The sequence below is a fragment of the Cupressus sempervirens genome, chromosome 7, assembly GCF_028749045.1.
Source record: "Cupressus sempervirens isolate cs-2001-9-10 chromosome 7, ASM2874904v1, whole genome shotgun sequence".
Lineage (NCBI taxonomy): Eukaryota > Viridiplantae > Streptophyta > Pinopsida > Cupressales > Cupressaceae > Cupressus > Cupressus sempervirens.
This window is the reverse complement of record NC_143124.1, coordinates 132,085,130-132,104,363: the sequence shown is the minus strand read 5'-3', so window position 1 is coordinate 132,104,363 and position 19,234 is coordinate 132,085,130. Positions and strand designations below refer to the sequence as shown.

Sequence of the window (19,234 nt, the reverse complement as noted above, 5' to 3'; positions counted from 1 at the left end):
CAAATGTTCATAACATGCACTTAATTCAAAATGAAATTGTTAATCCACTAAACCTTAAGGCATATCTAGAGATTGCAATGAAAGGAGATGTGTCTAGTGCCCTATCTTCTATTCCACCAAGGGTAGTTATTATCCATGACATGATATCTTGTTATACATGTAAGATTAGTGAAGTTAGTGATTTCAATTTGAGAAGTACTTATGAGAAGTTGTGCATTAATGGGAAATTGAAGGAAGAGCATATGGATATTGACAAGGTTGGACTCACGCATGCCCTAGAATTTTTTTGGGTTTTCAAAATAGAATTGATAAAGATCAATTTCACTTGAGTACATAACATGAAATTGTAGCTAGAAGATAGAATAGTTGAGATCATCGAACAAATTATTCATTGAGTGACTAAATATCCTGTAATAGATAAAGTGAAGACTATTTGCTATCAAAGAAAGGATGTGATCAGCCTAAACACATTGGTAGTGTAGAACAACCATGGATTGACTATTTCTGCCATCAAGGATGCAGAGATAGGCTTTGCAATGAGGGTTATTAGTCACAAATTCTATTAGTCAATCCAACTAGATAGCATCTCGTACATGGCTATGGATGTCACGATCGACATCTGAGTCAATTAGATGAGAATTTTCCAAGAATTAGAAAAGAAAAGAACACAATGTGTAAGTTTGGCTCACTGCTAGCTTTCATATTCTTTTATGTCAAAATTTATTTTCCTAACATAGGTAATATCACATGGGGTAAGACCCTAAAGCTTAAGAAGTTGAAGACTACAACTAGGCTACATATTCACTCCAAAACTAGTAAATGGACTATCAAACATGCTATAGCAACCACTAAAAAGCAACTTAAAAGCCCCACAAAAGAGTACTATAGTGTGTTTAAGGTAGACATACGTTTGGTTAATAGGAAAATTGATGAGCACTACTTTGACGTCTGAGAAAAGAGGATGTTAACTAGGTCATGGAAGTATAGTAGGGATAAAAATGAAATAGAATAGATCATAAAAGCTATGGTAGATTACATTTATGCTTTTAGCATCCTAGGTCCCCAAACTTTTATCCAATATCCATAGACATTAGACCCCACTTCTCTTGCTAGTCAGAAGTTACTAAGCCAGATCCAAAGGGGCAAGGCCTCGGTGAAAGATTTTGACAAATAGGTGGATGGAGTATATAAGGAATATTACAAGGTCATTCTAGAAAACAAAAAGTTCTTTGATGAAACTTATGCTTTGATAGGAAAGATGAACACACAATATCAAATCGGGAAAGTGGTAGAGTACAAATGGATAATTGACTACAAGTAAAGGTACAACACTATGTCACCTTTCAAGTTGACTTATCAGAATGACTAAATCTAAGTATTTCTATCTAAAAATATAATTTTTTAAACCTATGATCTAGATAAATTCATTCTAGCTAAGTTATATATTATCTCATAGTTTTCCAATTGGAAATGTCTATTAAATGCATGTTTTATACTACTTTGTATCCAATTAATAAAGGAATTTTTAATTTTTTTTAGAAAAGTGGTGTTTCAATAACTCCTACTATTTTTAATGATATTTTTTTAATAACATATAAATACCATATTATAGAGATCAGAGTCAAGAACATTCTCATATAGATTTTATGGTGTTTTAATAAGATAAAGTATATTGTAATTAAAAAAATCTACAAGAATGTATTTTAACACTCAAAAATATGTTAGTTTTAAGAAAGAAAAAATATGAAATCATATTAAAAAACTCTAAAGAGTATATGACATTCTAGAGGAGAGAATCCTCTACTAGAATCTATAAGTTTTCTCCTTGTTAGAATATATTTGTTCTAAGAAATGTGTTGGAAGTTGAAAACTATTAATTTCAAGTGAGTTGAAATTTCAATCATTACAAAAGAGAAAATATAGGTCTAAAGTCAATTTTTATTTTTGATTGTTCTAGATATATATGTTATCTATAACATAGTCTGAGATGAAAGGGAAATAATTTTATTTCCACATAGTTTTGTGGTGGGAACAAGACCCCTAATTTTTAGCCTTTTTCAATAGCTAAAAAATTATCTATAAAAATTAGGAAAATATGACAACCATTATTCCAAATAATTATTAAATATTATAATCCTAAAATTCATACATTTCTACACATTTCTTTAGTTTACTTTATTTTCTAATTCAAAATAATAATACCAATTTTATGTCACTAAAGGTAACAGTTATACTTTTGTTAGCCTTTTCCATTACAAAAAGGTGACACGAGTTTATGCTTTTACCCCTACATACAAATTTATGAAGTTTAAAATTACATGACTATCCAAAGATTTGTAGGTAGATAGCTATCCATTATTATTCTTTTGCTTCCCACATAAGAGATTGTGTAGGCATCTTCCCTATCATAGTAGTAATTTCATTATAGAACTTTTGGGAGTCTCATACCTTTGGACCTCATAGATTCATAGGTACACAATTTTCTATTTTTACTCTTCCATTCATGGAATACCTGATAAGGAAGTTGTGCCTTAATTTAAATTTAGAGGGAAACAAAAATGTATGTTTACCGAACTGTAGTCTAGGGGTTTATTCTTAAAAAGGGTAATAGAGTCAGTACATCAATTGGGTAAATGGAAAATAGGTTAGCAAATGTCATGTAAAAAGCACTATCTAACTTAGTATCCTAAATAGTGTAATACATTTATTAATAATATAATAAATTACACTAACATTGTGTTCCCTTGAAAATGCGAGACTTAATCACTCTATTACATGGAATGGTGATTTGATCAATCTGTGAATATTCAAAGAAAATAATTAAACCTTAACCAATTTCAAAAGCTGGTATAATAGGTCCAGCTATGGTCTTGGGGTGCCTTTAAGAGAGTTAATAATCTAAGAATCAAATTCAATTCAAAATTTTATTATCCTTAAAGAGGTGACTAATTCTTATCTAATATAAATATAGGTAACACGTACTTCAACATAGTAAATTTTCTATAATATGGAGAGAGAATACTTTCAAAAGTTATTGCATTTTTTAAGAAAACAGAGTTGGAAGAATATCAGGTTAACCATGGAAAAAAAATCATACTTAATTGCACTCAAGATGGAGTAGTAATGGATGGGTGACCTACTAGAAAGTTTGGGTGATTCACCTTTGTGAGCATCACCTAGATGCAATGAGTGCTAAATGTTCCATTTATTATGATGAGAGATGGATTCATGTGAACCACTACTCATGAAACATAAGTCAACGAGTTTGATTCAAGAACTACACAACTAAATCCTAGTAACAAAACCACAATACTCTCAAGTACATCATGAATAGATTTGGAACAATCTCAATATGGCTTTAATAGATGTCATGACAAACATCTTGGATACTATGTTTAGTCTAGTTGTTAGTTTAGAATGGATGGTTTTCATTTTTTCTATCTGTGAAGCTTGTTTCTATAGTATGTTGGTGGTTCATTGCTATGTTTTTTGTATTAACTATAGGTGTATAGTTTGTTGACTATGGATCTGTGAGCTATGATTTTTTTGATAATGACCCTATCACCATGTCTTTATACATTAAGTAGTCACCCAAATTTTGACTTCCTTTTATATAATAAAATACCACCATATTGTTTCTTCTTATCTTTGGTGGTTTCTCATATATATGTTTTGATGAATAGTCCCTTTTTCAATTAAGTAAATATTAAAGTGTAATATTCACAAAAAAAAGTGTCTGAGGATATGAGATCAGCCCAAGAGAGTTCATTGGAAAAGTTAGAAAGAATTTAACTATGCATTAAAAAACTATAAATTTACCTTAGGTGGCTAAAGCAGTGCCATCTGAGGGAGGAGGATCTTGATGATCATGAAAACCCCAAGCATCAATGGAGTTGGAGGATGGCTCAGGAGGAGCCCACCTATCAATAGAAGCACTAGTGTCTTTTCAGATTTCCTCTCCCTCCGGCCTAGATGGAAATCTCAGCAAATCTAGGCAAGGGAATGACCACTTAGGGTTAGATCTAGCAACATGCCAACCAAAGGCACCATAAGTAGCAAGAGGAGAAACTAGGGACCAACTATAATGTCGCTACAAGAGGTAGATTGATGGTGTCGAACATCCCAACTACTGCTAGGAGAGTGGCACAGGGAGTGGGAGCAAAGCATTTATGAGAATCAAGCCAAAGAGCTATGGCCCCATCAACAACCACAAGGTAGCATTTTATTGATAGAGACAGAATTAGGTAGAACCTAGATAACCATACAAGGTGCATTTCCATAGTGATTGAGAAGCTCCTCTAGGTGGACCACCTCTAGGGCCACCTTGCTTGATTGTACTTGAATCTAAATCATTACATTATTACATATGAGAGCTTTAGTGTGTATATAAACATTTATATCAAGAAAGATGTGATTGAATAGGATTGAATTTCTATTCTTCCAAAGAGTGAAAAGATTCTTCGTTCTGACAACATGGAAAATCTAAGAAAACTTGAAAGGGATTTTAGGAAAATCACCCAGAAGAACCCTATGCCAAGAAAAAAGGATCTAACCTAATAGGCTTTAAAAAGTCATGAATCTAGAGCTAGTAGTATTCAACTCTTTGATAGAACCAAAAAATGTGCAAAAACTAATCTGATTTCCTATGAAAGGGACAAAAAGGGTCAGGAATACCCAAGTGCTTGAGCCAAGAGCCCAAGGGAAAACCCTAGAAGAGGACACACTAAGAAAAATGTGTAATCGTAGGCTCAATGATGATATTCCAAATAGTTCTAAACTTTTATTTCTAATTGTGTTGTGAATTTTGGAGGTGCTATCATTGGTTGAGAGTCACAACCATGGGTAAATGAGTCATACAGTAGGGAACCTTTGATTGAGGTCCTGCTCCTGGTACAAGATCTATGGAGAAATAAAACTCCCTCTTAGTGAGTAGTTGGGAAAAATCATCTGGAAACACATCTCTAAATTCCTGCAAAATAGGATGATCCTCCAATCAAGGTGGAGTCTCTTTTAGACTCTTAACATGGGTGATGTATAATTGACATCCTTTCATCTTGGCTTTCTTCAACTACATTGTTGAAATTTTCCTCAACTCCAAGGTTCATTTGACACCTTTTAGTATCATTACATACCCTGTGTCACTGAGACATTCAATCACCTTATCCTTACAATTTAATAACGCTTTATGCTCACTTAACCAATTGATGGCTATGATGCCATTGTATGAGCCCAAAGCCACTACATACAAGTTGACCTCTGTTCGAAAGCTAGGGAGCTCCAACTCACTATAAAATAAGCATTGCTCTACCTTGTGTTCAACCCTGTTACCATACTCTACAATCCAAGTTTCAGCCATAAAACCAACCCTAACAAGTATCTTGGCTACAATCCTAGGATCTACAAAACATTTAGTAGCACAATATCTATAAGGAGAGAAATAGGGTAACCAAAAAGTGTACTAGTTATCTATATAAGAGTGGCCTGATATTTTGTTTGTCTATGATCAACTGCAACATGAATGTGGTGTTGTCGAAGAAAGTCCCTCTTATCGGCTCATTGTGGGAACTAAGAAGAAAAATGGTCATCGTGACATGTAAAACATCATGTCCTAGGGCATCTTCTATCCTCATTCCTGTTCTAATCACCTCAGTTTTTTCCATTCCTTGCACTTCCATTTCTAGGATTTTGATTTTTTTTGTTGTTCTAGTTTTCCTTGCTCTTGTCAAAATTCTCTTGTCCCTTATCCTTCATGTTTTTGAATTGTTGCTTCTTTCCATTTCCCCTTGGCCTATCATCCTAGTAACCCTTGTTATCCTGCTATAACCTATTATCTTGGAACTTCCTTTTATAATTTTGGTTGGAGGATTTATATGAAGAAACATCCTTCAACCTCTATTCCTCCTTAAGGGCCTTACACAATGCAAAGTCCATGGTCTTAGGCTCCTGCATCTTGACCTCACTATAGATCTTTGGTCGCAAACCCATTACAAATTTTCAAGCTCTAAATAGCTCATCATGTTGATACTAAGTAGCATACATCACCAAATGGAAAAATCGTTCATGATATTGCATAATGTTCATGTTCTCCTAAACTCGTTTGTAGAAATCTATTGTTTTCTTATCATAGAATAGCTAAGGTAAGCATCATTTGCAGAAAAGCTATAAGAATTCTTCCCAAGTTACCTCCCCATGCTCAAGCTTCTTTTAAACCGTGACATTTTCCTATCATCTAATTACCTCACTCATTAGCTAATAGGTGCCACAAACTATTCTAGATTTTCCCATATAGCTTCAAACTAAGAAGTACTTCTCCATGTTGGTAATCCATGCCTGAACATCTTCCCCAGAAGCTCTACCATGAAACATGGGTAGAGTCACCTTCCTAAGATCCTTTATCAAGTTAGGTGCTATTTGTATCCTATCAAAATTAAGGAGAGCAACTTGACAATTAGTGTTTGCCTTCTGCTCTACCTCAGATCTCCTAAAGGCCTTAGCCAACTACTCATCCTCACATTTCTTCCTCAATTCCTCTTCCTATTTTCATAGGGCTTTGGAACATTGATCTTCATCATGCTTACTTGCCTCTTCTTCAATGTGTCTACCTTGAACCTCCTACTCTAGGTTATCCATCATTTGGCCTTGTTGCTATAGCATAGCCTCGTGTTGGGTTTACAGTGCCATTATCTAATCTAACCTCTCATAAGGTTCCTTAGCCCATGGACCACTACTGGACCCACTTTTCCATTTAGCTCTTGTGGTCATGGTAATAACTCAAACACCTGACAACATTGGACATAGGTTAGCACAGTTTCCCAAGGGCCTAGGTTTAAACCATGCTCTAATACCACATGTAAGAACCATGTCCTATTTAAAATTTTCCACATCATCAAATTGCAAAAAATGTGGAAGAGAACCAATCAAAACAATGTGGAAAAGTTAAATTATTTATCCATCAACAATTAGTTTATTCACATAATGAAAACATTAAGATGATGATCTACAATTCCTCATTGTAAAGATATTCAGAAATTTTTAGTGTTACATCAATAATGTTGATAACTAATCACTTAACACATCTCATGTTTTGTTGAGTACCTAATACCATATAAACCAAGTTGCTGATCTAACATACAACAATTACAGTGATTATACATTTTAAACAATTTCCATAATTTACATTTTTCTCGTATACAATTTAAATAGTTTAATTCATCTCATGGATGAAAGTTACAGTAGAATAAAGTTAAGCTTTCCTATTGTGTCCTTTAGCATAACCTATCTTCAAGCCATAGGATATTGTCCATTTGCTATCCGAGATGAAAGTGTGGCCCAAGAGCTTTTACCTCACCAACTACGGTGCAATTACTCCTTGGGGATTCTTCCTAACAAGAAGAATACCCCAACCTGCAATGAGAAGCCTAGCATCCTAGAACAAGATGGATCAGATGGTCTGTCGCGGCTGTGAAACACACTAGATGTAACCATGTGCCTAGTAGCCTAATCATAGAATGTAGCAAGGAATAAAAAATTAAAACTACACATCTACACATATGTAGTAAACCAAATAAGCATAGCCACACACACATATTCAATATTTGGGAAATCAAGTGGCTTGGCCAAGCACTTATAAAGCCAAATTTAACAGCAGAAGAAACAAGAACAACATGTATCCATTCTATATAACAAGAAGATAGAAGAAACTAAGCATGAAGTATCCATTCTATCTTTCCCAAAATTGCTACATTGCACCCAACCATGAAGGAAATTACACATTTATATGTTGATTTACAACAAGAGGTTTGAACTAAGGTTGTTTCAAGACTAAAAATAAAAACACATCGCATATGTTCATTTTTTCCTTATGATATAGTCAATCACAGTATTATAGAAAGAATACTCTTGCAACTGAAACACATAAAATATATACCATTATGTTCTTATGGTTCAGCCAACACTTAAATGCTGAAAGAATGTTCTTGCAACTAAAAATAAAACATAAAAAGTATATTTATTCTGTTTGTATGGTTCAATGAACACTTAAATGCTAAAATAATGCTCTATAACTGATCAAAATGCATATAGGATTATTCCTTCCCTAAGTTACAGTCGGACAATACCTAGGATACTACAAGTTCACATGATTATTCAAATAAGAAAATTGTACAATTTAATCATTATACCCTTAACTTTGTTTCCAAACATTCTACTAGGCATGCATAAGGTCTTCAACTATCCTAAATTGTGAAGTGTGGAACTTTGTAATGCCCACATTACAAAACAACTACCAGTGCAACACAATGGCCTTAGGTGAGGTGTAAAATAATGAACAATCAATTCATATGTATGGTTATAGTGTTGATCTTATATATCCTCTAATGTTTGTAGTTGTTTCTTCATTTTTTTAAATCATAGGTTGCAAGGGCTTGTGGAAAAAATAAATAAAAAGAAAAATATAGCAGATGGAATGAAAAACCTTCCATGCTAGACATACCCTCTGAAGGAGATTCACTACCACAATACAAATGTCTTAGGAGGAGCAGAAAAAGTTAATACTAGTTTATTAGGAGCTAATAGAGAGATCATGGATCATCTACTTTCCTATGTGCCATTATCTTTAAATGCATTTACAAGACATGTATGCTACAACTGATAAGTGAACCATAGGTGGTGATGAGGAAACAAGAAACTAAGATCTCCAACACATGGCTTTAAACATGAAAATAAAAGGAAAAGTACATACAAACTCTCCAAGATAAGATGGGTTTTAGATTGATGTGTTTAGGTTAAGATTTTGAGAGCACATACATTCTTCCTTATTTTCTACACTAAAAAAAAGAAAAGATCATATTTAGCATGCATCAATACAACAATGATTTCTCTGCTTTATTACAAAACTATCTAAAGCAACCAAGAATTGTACAGTCTGTGCATTGAATAGAACAATCAAATAGAAGGAACCTGGCTCAATTGACAACACTATTCAATGATGCCTCTGCTTGATGATGCTCTCTTGATCAATGATGCCTCTACTCGATGATGCCCTTCCTTCCTTCAAACCCCAGCCGCCGATATCTCCTCTTTCCCCCACTCCTTTTTTTAACAATCCCCAATTATAGTTGACCTAAAAAAGTAAATCCCCGTGTGGTGTTTTCCTTTGCAATTTATTTATTATTAATTTTTTTTTGAAGTTAAAATAAAAAGACATGTAAAACAATTCTCCATGGCACTTTTATGTATTATAATCAAACTCTATGTTCCTATCGAGAACTCAAAAATGAGACTTTTGTTTGTATATCATGATAAAACATCAAAACTCATCCGTTAGCCATTTAATATATTCATGTTCTATATGCACATCTTTAAATATATCATCTATAAATCAAATGAAATATTTAATTTTCATTTCCAGCTTTCAGATTTAACTTTTAGTATATGTAATGGAAAAAAAAAAACATAACTTCTATGTGATATGTTTGTGTGGCAGCACAACATTCATATATCCCCTTACGAGAGGCTAGCCCTCTCTACTTCAACCACACTCTTGTCGTGACAATCCCTACATCCACTCAGACACTCGCAACAAAAAATGTGTCAGTATCCATCATAATCAATATATCACATGTTAATTACATCATCATTAAGAAATAAATGCATGAGCATAATCTTATTGACATTTAAGAATGCATCTTATGGCAACATCATCTTAACATAACAAATCATGTATTCCATCATAAATAATGTGTTTAATTTTGATATCATCTAAGATGTCAACCTTCATTTATCGTAAATTAAAATTAATCTATATTTGATGAAGTCAACATTTGACTATTCTCCATATAAGCAAGAAAAGAAAATGATTCTGGAACAAGCCGCGAAAAAATCTGTATTTTGATCATTTCAATCCCGACAAAAGACAATAAGTAGCTCGAAATCGGTTAGGTATAAATCTGGCCAACGCTCCTCATGTTCAAACTGAGTCAATTATCGTTCAAGGGGTCCAGTAGCAACTAAATTCCATCGAAATTAGGGTTCAGTCGTATGACGAATGGAATGAGATATTTTTCGACTGTATTAATCCATATACACAAAAATTGCTGTTTTTATCTCCACCTGCAGTGGCATGCTATTTAAATAGGCAGATAGTTTAGATATTCAGCAGCTGTAATGTTTTAATCTGTTGCTAGGATAAAAATGTTCTGTTCAGCGCTGAGTGTTTTAGCTGGGCTGTGTTTCATCACTTGTTTAACAGCTGTTGAAGAGAAACCCATTGTGCCGGCCATGTATGTGTTTGGAGACTCGTTAGCAGATGCAGGGAATAATAATTATATTCCAAACTGTACAGCGCGTGCGAATTTCATACCATATGGCGTCTCATTTTTCCCATGCCCAACTGGTCGTTTTACAGATGGCCGCACTGCTTTAGACTTCGTCGGTATGTTTTCTTCTTACAGATTTTTATGCTCTTATTCAATCGGTTTTATTTTCTTGTAGATGCAATAATTCGGCTTTTCAAAGTGTTTACAACAAAACAATATAATGCATTGATTGTTGTTGCAGCTAATTACTTGGGGCTCCCTTTTCCCCCTCCTTATCTCCAACCAGACGCGGATTTTTCAAGAGGGATAAATTTTGCATCAGGAAGTAGCGGTCTGCTGGACTCAACAGGTGCCACACAGGTCTCTGTTCAGTTCTCTTTCTTCAAAGAATATTCAAGCTATGACAAAATTTATATTTCAGCGCCCTATAAATGTGAAAATTGTGTGAAATATTGGATAAATTTTGAGTTAGTCCCTACAAATAATCGATAGTTTGTTGTGTATTAGAAGAGTTTTTTACCCTAAACATATGGCTTTGAGATGAATGAATCGTCTAGATAATTGTTATTCATCATGTAATCTTTTAAAATAATTACTTTTCACAAATTTCTTCTTAATCTTTTAAATCTTATTAGAACAACTTTGGCTTCTGCTTTCAACGCAACTAAAGCTATTGGTTACCTACCCAACTAAGAAATAATATATAAATATATATTGTTGGCTTCGCAATGGTTAATCATGTTCTTTCCTGCATTTCTAACTCCTAAATAAACAACAATTTAAAATTGGGTAGGGATTACTCTTAAAATATTTCAACAGAACGTTTGATGGTTTGTCGTTGTACCCAATCTTCTACAATCTTGCAGATAGTCATCAGTATGAGTCAACAACTATCTTTATTCGAACAGTATTCTGATAATCTAACAAGGACAGACCCATCTGAAGGTGCAGATCAAGCGGTCCTGAAAAAGTCATTATTTGGTATTACAGCTGGAGGCAATGACATTGGCTCTTACATAGCCAACAGCACTTTCCAAAACAATACAACTCCAGCAGAGTTTGTCACTCTTCTGCTCACCAAATTTAATCAATCTGTTGTAGTAAGTCTGAAATCGCCCATTTCCAAATTCTTCTCTTTGGTAGTACCAAAAAGTATCTTTTCTCTTACAGAAGCACTAAATTTGAATTATTCTCTAACGTGATAGAGGCTTTACAATGGTGGGGCGAGAAAATTCCTTGTGATCAACATTCCACCTGTGGGTTGTGTGCCTTACACTAAATATATTGCTTACAATATATCACATGGGGAATGTTTGGATAGTGCAAACCAGCTGGCTATGGCATACAACAATGCTTCCAAGTCTCTTGTGACTCTCCTCAATGAAAAACTAGAGGGAGTGACCATCATCCAGCTTAATGCTTACGATGGATTAATGAACATAATTCAAAATCCTCAAGCCTACGGTAAGTTGCCATCTTTAACGAAGCTCCTATTGTTTACCACTATGTTTTCTTTTGGCTTTAGTGATTTTGTCACTGAAAACTGAAATGAATCTATGCAAAATCTTGATCAGGATTCAGCGATTCCACGTCGGCATGCTGTGGATCTGGATTGTTTAATGCAGAAGTTGACTGTGGAAAGACTATTCCACCGAATTTGTTTTGCAGCAATATAAGCACACATGTGTTTTGGGATGGATCTCATGGTACTCAACAGCTTTATCAACTGTTTTCAGAGCAGATATGGAGTGGAAACTCTTCCAATATGTATCCATTTAATCTTTCTACCCTAGTCATCGGAAAAAAGAGTCTTTTTACTTTGAGTGTACAAGCCATGGCAGAGATTTAGCCGCTGTGTTTAAATAAATAAACTAGTCTTCAAGTCTGTCGTGAAAGATGTGTTTTCTTGTTCATAAGAATTTATGAAAAATGTAGTAGTGTCATATTTGATAAATATTCTTCAAGTTAAAAGAGTTCCAATGAAACTCCCTCTCATGTTTGTTAGTCATAATTTTTTCAGGAGTCGTTTGTTTAAATTAAACTTAATATTGTTAACACAGATCAAAGAATACAACAGAGAAACAACGTATGAAGCAGCACACATGACAAAGTTATCAATTGATCAAAGAATACAACAGAGAAACAACGTATGAAGCAGCACACACGACAAAGTTATCTATTGATTGACAAATTGATACAATTACATTACGATGTATAAGATAATTTCATACCTTCAACTTTCAAGTGAGATTAAGATGTGTAAATCTAACAAAAGATTTAAAACATAACAATTAAAAACGTAGCGGTGTGAAAGAGACGTGGAAGTCATCTCTGAAGGTATGGAGAAAAGAAGCAGTTTTAACAGCAACCAAGAGTGTAAGGAAGCAAAGGTGTGTGGAAACGCTTCTTATGTTAATCTTGAGAGGACAATTATGCAAATTTCAACTAACTATTGTAGAGATCTCAAGAAATGCATAATAAGGTAATATCAAAATAACAATGAACACATAACACAATGATTACGGTGGGAAAACCCTTCTGGGAGAAAAATCCCACCCTCTATAACCCGCACAATGTATTGTCAAATCAAGATAATTACAAGACACTTGCAATGCAAGTTCTTACAGGAGCACATCACCACAACTCAAACTTAGAGAGACTTCTTCTAGCACCTAATCTTGTAAACTGAACTCAATGACCCAAACACCTCCCCAAGCCCTTCTTTTATTGTGATTTTACAACCTAGAAACCACTTGTAATTTTATAAAACCATGGGAAAAAACTACCATGCCAAGTGTTACCCATTTTTGACATTTACATTTTCAAGATGGAAAAAACAACTAGGTTATAATAGTAATCTCGTTCATAATTTTGTACCTTAGTTTAGATCCCCATAAAAGTCATAAAACAAGCTAACTATGCTCTAAAAGTGGCTCTCCTATATTCTACTATGGATAGGGCATCTTTTAGTATTTTATACACTCTTTTCTAAGATATAAACAAGTGAAAACTTCCACGAACAAATTGTAAAATTTTCTAGAAAAAGATTGGAAAGTTGAGACACATGTTCTCAACATTCTTCACTTTGTGGCTCCTTTTCTTTGTGTATTGTGGCTTTTGTCGTTTTTATTTTATTTTATTATTATTATTTTTATCGTTATTAGATTTATGTATCTTATTGCTATTGTCATTATTTGTTATTTATTTAGTTTATTTTCCTTGTTCATTTTTATTTTATTTTATTTTTTTATTATTTTCATTTAATATTATTATTTTTATTATTATCCTTTTTTCATTATTATATTATATAGATTTATTTTTTGTGTGTTTCCTTCTTATGATTATCATTTATATTTATTCTTCTTCTTTTTTGGGTACTTTTTATTTCTTTTATCATTATTATTTTGTTTCTGATTTTTGTACCCAAATTTCTACGCATATATTCATTATTTTCACTTATATATTTGCCGTATGTGCTTATTTATTGTATATTGATTTATATGTTGTCCCTTTTAGTGTTTTTGTCATTGATTTATTTGTTCTATTATTATTTTTTAGTATTATTATTTTCATTATTACTATTATTTTTATTTTTTCATATTTATATTATATAGATCTATTTTTTGTTTGTTTCATTTATTTGATTTTTTAATATTTTTCTTGTTTGGTTTAGTTCTTATGTTCTATTGTTCTTTTTATTTCTTTTATTACTATTATCATGGTTTCTTTTTAATTATTATTATTATTATTTTCTTGGTCTTTATCTCTTTGTGTTCTATGTGATATATATATATATATATATATATATATATAGACACACACACACACACACACACACACACACACACACACACACACACACACACAGAGAGATAAATATATATTTATATTTATATATTTATATTTATATTTATATTTATATAAATATATAATTATATTTTTACACATATCTGGTGTTAGATTAGCATTTGCTTCCTAATGTTTTTCGTATAATTATATAGGTTGTCTTGTGTAATTTAATTTTTATTTTATTTCTCTTTTTTTTATGTTCCTCTTTTAAATTTTTGGACTTCTTTTTATCCCTCGATTTAGCTCTTTCCTCTTTTTGAGTCATCTTGAGGTCTTTTTGTCCTTTTGGGTAGGTGTGCTCATTTTTTGTGCTGCCTTTCCTCACCCTCCTTTTATTGGATTCTTGGTCTGCAATCTACCATTTTTCTCCTCTCTTCATTTGCACGAATATCCTTATGATGGATCACGTAGTGTGATCCGAAATGTTGATGATAAAAAAATCACACAATCAAATCTAGAAGCTTAATATAATTCTCCCACTTTTCGAACAGCTTGCAAGAGTCAGGGGATCCAAAGTATCATGGACTTAATTGCTAGGGGCCGAGAGGCCCATAGACTCTAAACACTATCTAAACTTCTCTATGCTCATGGGCTAAGTTAATGTATCAGCAACATTCACCAAAGTCTCTACCTTCTCTAGCTTCACCTTACCATCCTCAACCTTATCTCTCACAAAATGATATTGTATGTCAATGTGCTTGGTTCTGGCATGAAAAGTTGGGTTCTTCGCTAGGCAGATTGCACTCTGACTATCACTATAAATTGTCACTACACCCTATTTGAACTTTATACCTGAACACAATCTTTTTAGCTAGATGGCTTCCTTGCAAGCATGAGTAGCTACCATGTACTCTGCCTCAGTAGTGGAAAAAGTGACCACAGCTTGTTTATTGCTCATCCAACTGATTGCACCATCGAAAAATGTAAACACATATGCACTGGTGGATCTTCTTCTATCAACATCACCAACCTAGTCTACATCCACATAGCCTTGAATATCTAAGAATGCTCATTTCCTATTCCATGAAAACATATTGAGTACTCTAAGGTACCCCACAAGTATCTAAAAGCTCTTTTTACTGCATCCCAATGTGCTCTTCCTAGATTAGACATATAGTGAGAATGTACTCTCACTGCTTGGGTAATGTTTGGTCTTGTACAAACAATAGCATACATCAAACATCCAACAGCACTCTGATAAGGTACTCAATGCATCTCTTCCATCTCCAATGGGGATGTGGAACACTATGAACTAGAGAGCTTTGTTCCCATTGTAATAGGTACACTAACTGGTCTTCAATCCTACATATTGAACCTTTTCAAAATAGTACCAACATACTTACTTTGGCCTAGCCACAACTTTCTATTCTATTTATCTCTTATATACATTGTGATTAAACTTAGATCCCAAACTCAATACATATGTTTTAAACTTCTAGTACCACATCCTAGGACTATGTTTTAAATCATACAAGGATTTCTTCAATTTACAAACCAAATGACTTTTACCTTTTACCACATAGTGCTCTAGTTTTGATATGTAAATTTATTCCTCCAAATCTCTATGAAGGAAAGAATTTTTCACATCCATTTGCTCGATGTATAGATCATAAGTTGTTGCAATAGAAAGAAAAAATCTAATGGATGTCATTTGGCTACTAGAGAAAAAATCTCACAATAATCTACTCCTTCGATGTGAGAGTAACCTTTTGCAACCAAGCATGTTTTATACCTCTCAATACTTCCATCTAAACCCATCTTCCTTTTGAACACCCATTTACAATCAATGTGTTTCCATCCTTTAGGAAATGGTACAAGGTCCCATGTTTGATTCCTCTTAAGAGATACCATTTCTTCATCCATGGCTATTTTCCAAGACTCTGAATCATACATACCAAGAGACTCTTGTATAGGTCTTGGTTCATCACCGTTAACATTCAATGCAAATATGCATCTTCAATCATCAGAAGAATACCCATACCATTAAGGTGGTTTCCTTTGTCTAGCAGATCTTTGAAAAAGATTTGGTTCAGGTTCAGCTTCAGGTACCTCTTCTTCCTCTAATGATTTAGAACCCATAGAGCTCTCTTCGATTTCTTGTCTTTCTAAAGGCCTTGATTAAACTTTCTCTAGTTTAGTGGGTAGTTGAATCACATTTTTCTTTTCTTTTATTTGTTCTAGCTACACTATAATAGAAGAAGGCTTACTTTCTCTAAAAATAATACTTTTTGAATAAAATATTTTTTGTTCAATAGGATTCCAAATCTTATATCCTTTCACACAATAGCTGTATCTAATGAAAATATATTTAATAGCTTTTTTATTTAGTTTTTTCCACTTCTCCTTTGGCACATGAGCATATGCTTTGCAACCAAACACTCTCAGATGTCTAGGTGAAGGCTTGTGGCCCAACCATGCTTCCATTGGCAGCTTATGAACAAGAGTTGATGTAGGAGACCTATTCATTAGGCAGCAAGTAGTGGCTATAGCTTTGACCCTAAACTTTTGTTCTAGTCTAGCACCACTCAACATACTCCTAGCCTTCTACATCAGGGTCCTATTCATCCTTCTAGAACTCCATTCTACTATGGAGAATACAGAGTTGTCTTCTCTCTTTTAATACCATAATCTTTACAAAATGTGTCAAAATCATTGGAGCAAAATTCACCACCATTATCAATTCTCAAATATTTTATTTTCTTTCTAGTCTACAACTTAACCATTGCTTTAAATTCTTTGAAACAACTAAAAATTTTAGGTTTACTCCTAAGGAAATAAACTCATGTTCTTCTACTGAAATCATCAATGAAAGAAACATAATAAACTGATCTACCAGTAGAAGGAACATCAACTGGATCAAATACATCTAAATGGATTAGATCCAAAATACATGAGGACTTATGAGAACTTTAGTAAAATTGAAGGTAGTTTTGTTTACCATAGAAACAATGCTCACAAAAATCAAATTTAAGATTGCAATCATTTAATCCATTTACAAGGTTCTTATTTTTCAAGGTCCATATACCCTTCTCACCTATGTGCCTAACTCTCTAGTGCCATAACATGGTCTTCTCTGCAAGAAACTTTGATTTGGTAGATAGAGCACCCTTTGTTACCCAAAAATTATTACCATGTGTTGAAAGAGAAACCTTCTCCTTTTCTAACTAAATAGTTTTTTTTACAATCATATTAGAAGTACTATTGCATTCAATTGTGCATGCATTAAGATGGTACTTTTACCCAATTTTCTTACTCTTGCTATCATAACACCTCTCACTATTTTATACCTATTTTAGAAAACTTTATATGCACACATGCATCTATTAGCTTACTAAAAAATAGAAAATTCCTTGCTAGTCCCAGGATATGCAAGACACCATCAAATCTTCTAACTCTACCATCAATTTTTTTTACATGAATACTTCTACGACCAACATTATCAAGAATTGAGTTATCAACCAAATACACCTTATCACCATCAAAATTTACATACTTACTTAACCAGTTTCTATTAGGATTCATGTGGAAAGATGGACCTGAGTCTATTAACCATGAATTTTCACTTGCATGAGTCACCAAGGCTGCAATGAAAGGATCTCCATCTTCCTTTTTGGACTTAGAATCAAAATCTTTCTTCTCCTTCTTCTTTTTCTTCTCCCCTTTGCAATCCTTTCGAAAGTGTCTAGGTTTGCCACAATTCCAGCAGATTACCTTGAACTTACTAGGAGATTTTGATCTCCCCTTATTCTTGGACTTAGAATGACCGTGCTACATTTCATTCTTGCCTTTTTCTTTTGGTCTTCCTCAAACACTCAAAGCCTCTTTGGCATTTAGAGAGACATTCCTTCTCATCTTCTAAGAGAGTAGAGAACCAACAATGTCCTCCATCTTCAAGACAACTGAAGTGCTTCCTATGTCCATAAATAGGTTGTCCCATGAGTTCAAAAAAAAAGATAGCAAGGTTTGATACCTTTCGTCTTCATCCATTGGTACCCTAATAGAGATCAACTAAGTCAACAACATATTAAAGCTTTTTAGATGCTCAGAAATTTGTCCACCTTCTTCCATTCTAAAGGAATACAACTTCTTCCTCAAGAAAATCTTGTTTGCAAGTGATTTCTCTTGATAGATCTCACTTAGCTTCTTCCAAATCTTCTTCGCGGTAGGTTCTTCATGGACATTAATCAGAATTGAGTCTACAAGGAACAATCTAATGGGACCTTTAGATTTTTTGTGTGTTACATCATACTATGCGACTAAATTCATATCTATGAGCCTCAGCTTCTTGTCATCGATCGCATCCCATAGGTCCTAGTTATTTAGTAGATTTTCCATCTTCAACTTTTACATCTCAACATTTGTGATAGAAAACTTTTCAACATCAATTCTCCCTGACATGCTTGCCATCTTTGCAATCCTACAACACAGAAATGAAATACTCTGCACAAGCACTAAATAGAACCAAAATTGGCCCCAACTAAATAGAACCAAAAAACTTTGTACCCAACAAATAGAATCAAAATTGGCCAGGCACTAATACAACTTGTAAGGAAGAAAAGGTGTGTGGAAATGCTTCCTACTCTAATCTTGAGAGAACAATTATGCAAAGTTCAACTAACTATTGCAGAGATCTCAAGAAATGCATAATAAGGCATAATCACAATAACAATGAACACAAAACACAATGGTTACCATGGGGAATCCCTTTCGGGAGAAAAACCCCACCTTCCAAAACTCGCACAATGTATTATCAAACCAAGATGATTATAATACACTTGTGATGCATGTTCTTATAGGAGCACATCACCACAACTCAAACTCGAAGAGACTTCTTCTAGCACTCAATCTTGCGAACTGAACTCAATGACCCAAACACCTCCCCAAGACCTCTTTTTATAGTGATTTTACAACTTGGAAAATACTTGTGGTTTTACAAAACCACGAAAAAAACTACCATGTCACATGTTACCCATTTTTGACATTTACATTTCCATGATGGAAAAAATAACCAGGTTAAAATAGTGATCTTGTCTATAATTGTTTCTCTTAGTTTAGGACCCCATACAAGT

General features: G+C 33.6%; 1 protein-coding gene across 1 annotated transcript; it reads left to right on the top strand.

Moving 5' to 3' along the window:
* The first annotated feature begins 10,115 nt into the window (after window positions 1-10,115).
* LOC149545865 (GDSL esterase/lipase 6-like) lies at window positions 10,116-12,311 on the top strand. Its single transcript, XM_089794498.1, has 5 exons — window positions 10,116-10,432; window positions 10,558-10,676; window positions 11,183-11,416; window positions 11,522-11,780; window positions 11,891-12,311. Exons 1-5 carry the CDS (start codon window positions 10,192-10,194, stop codon window positions 12,163-12,165), a joined length of 1,128 nt encoding a protein of 375 aa, XP_089650624.1. The 5' UTR covers window positions 10,116-10,191; the 3' UTR covers window positions 12,166-12,311.
* The last annotated feature ends 6,923 nt before the right edge of the window (window positions 12,312-19,234 follow it).

Bases quoted from the DNA above. Each gene is read 5' to 3' on its own strand.
- LOC149545865 (XM_089794498.1), top strand. From the start codon at position 10,192: ATGTTCTGTTCAGCGCTGAGTGTTTTAGCTGGGCTGTGTTTCATCACT. The intron at 10,677-11,182 runs GTCTCTGTTCAG...ACAATCTTGCAG, and splicing joins ACTCAACAGGTGCCACACAG to ATAGTCATCAGTATGAGTCA. The intron at 11,417-11,521 runs GTAAGTCTGAAA...CTAACGTGATAG, and splicing joins AATTTAATCAATCTGTTGTA to AGGCTTTACAATGGTGGGGC.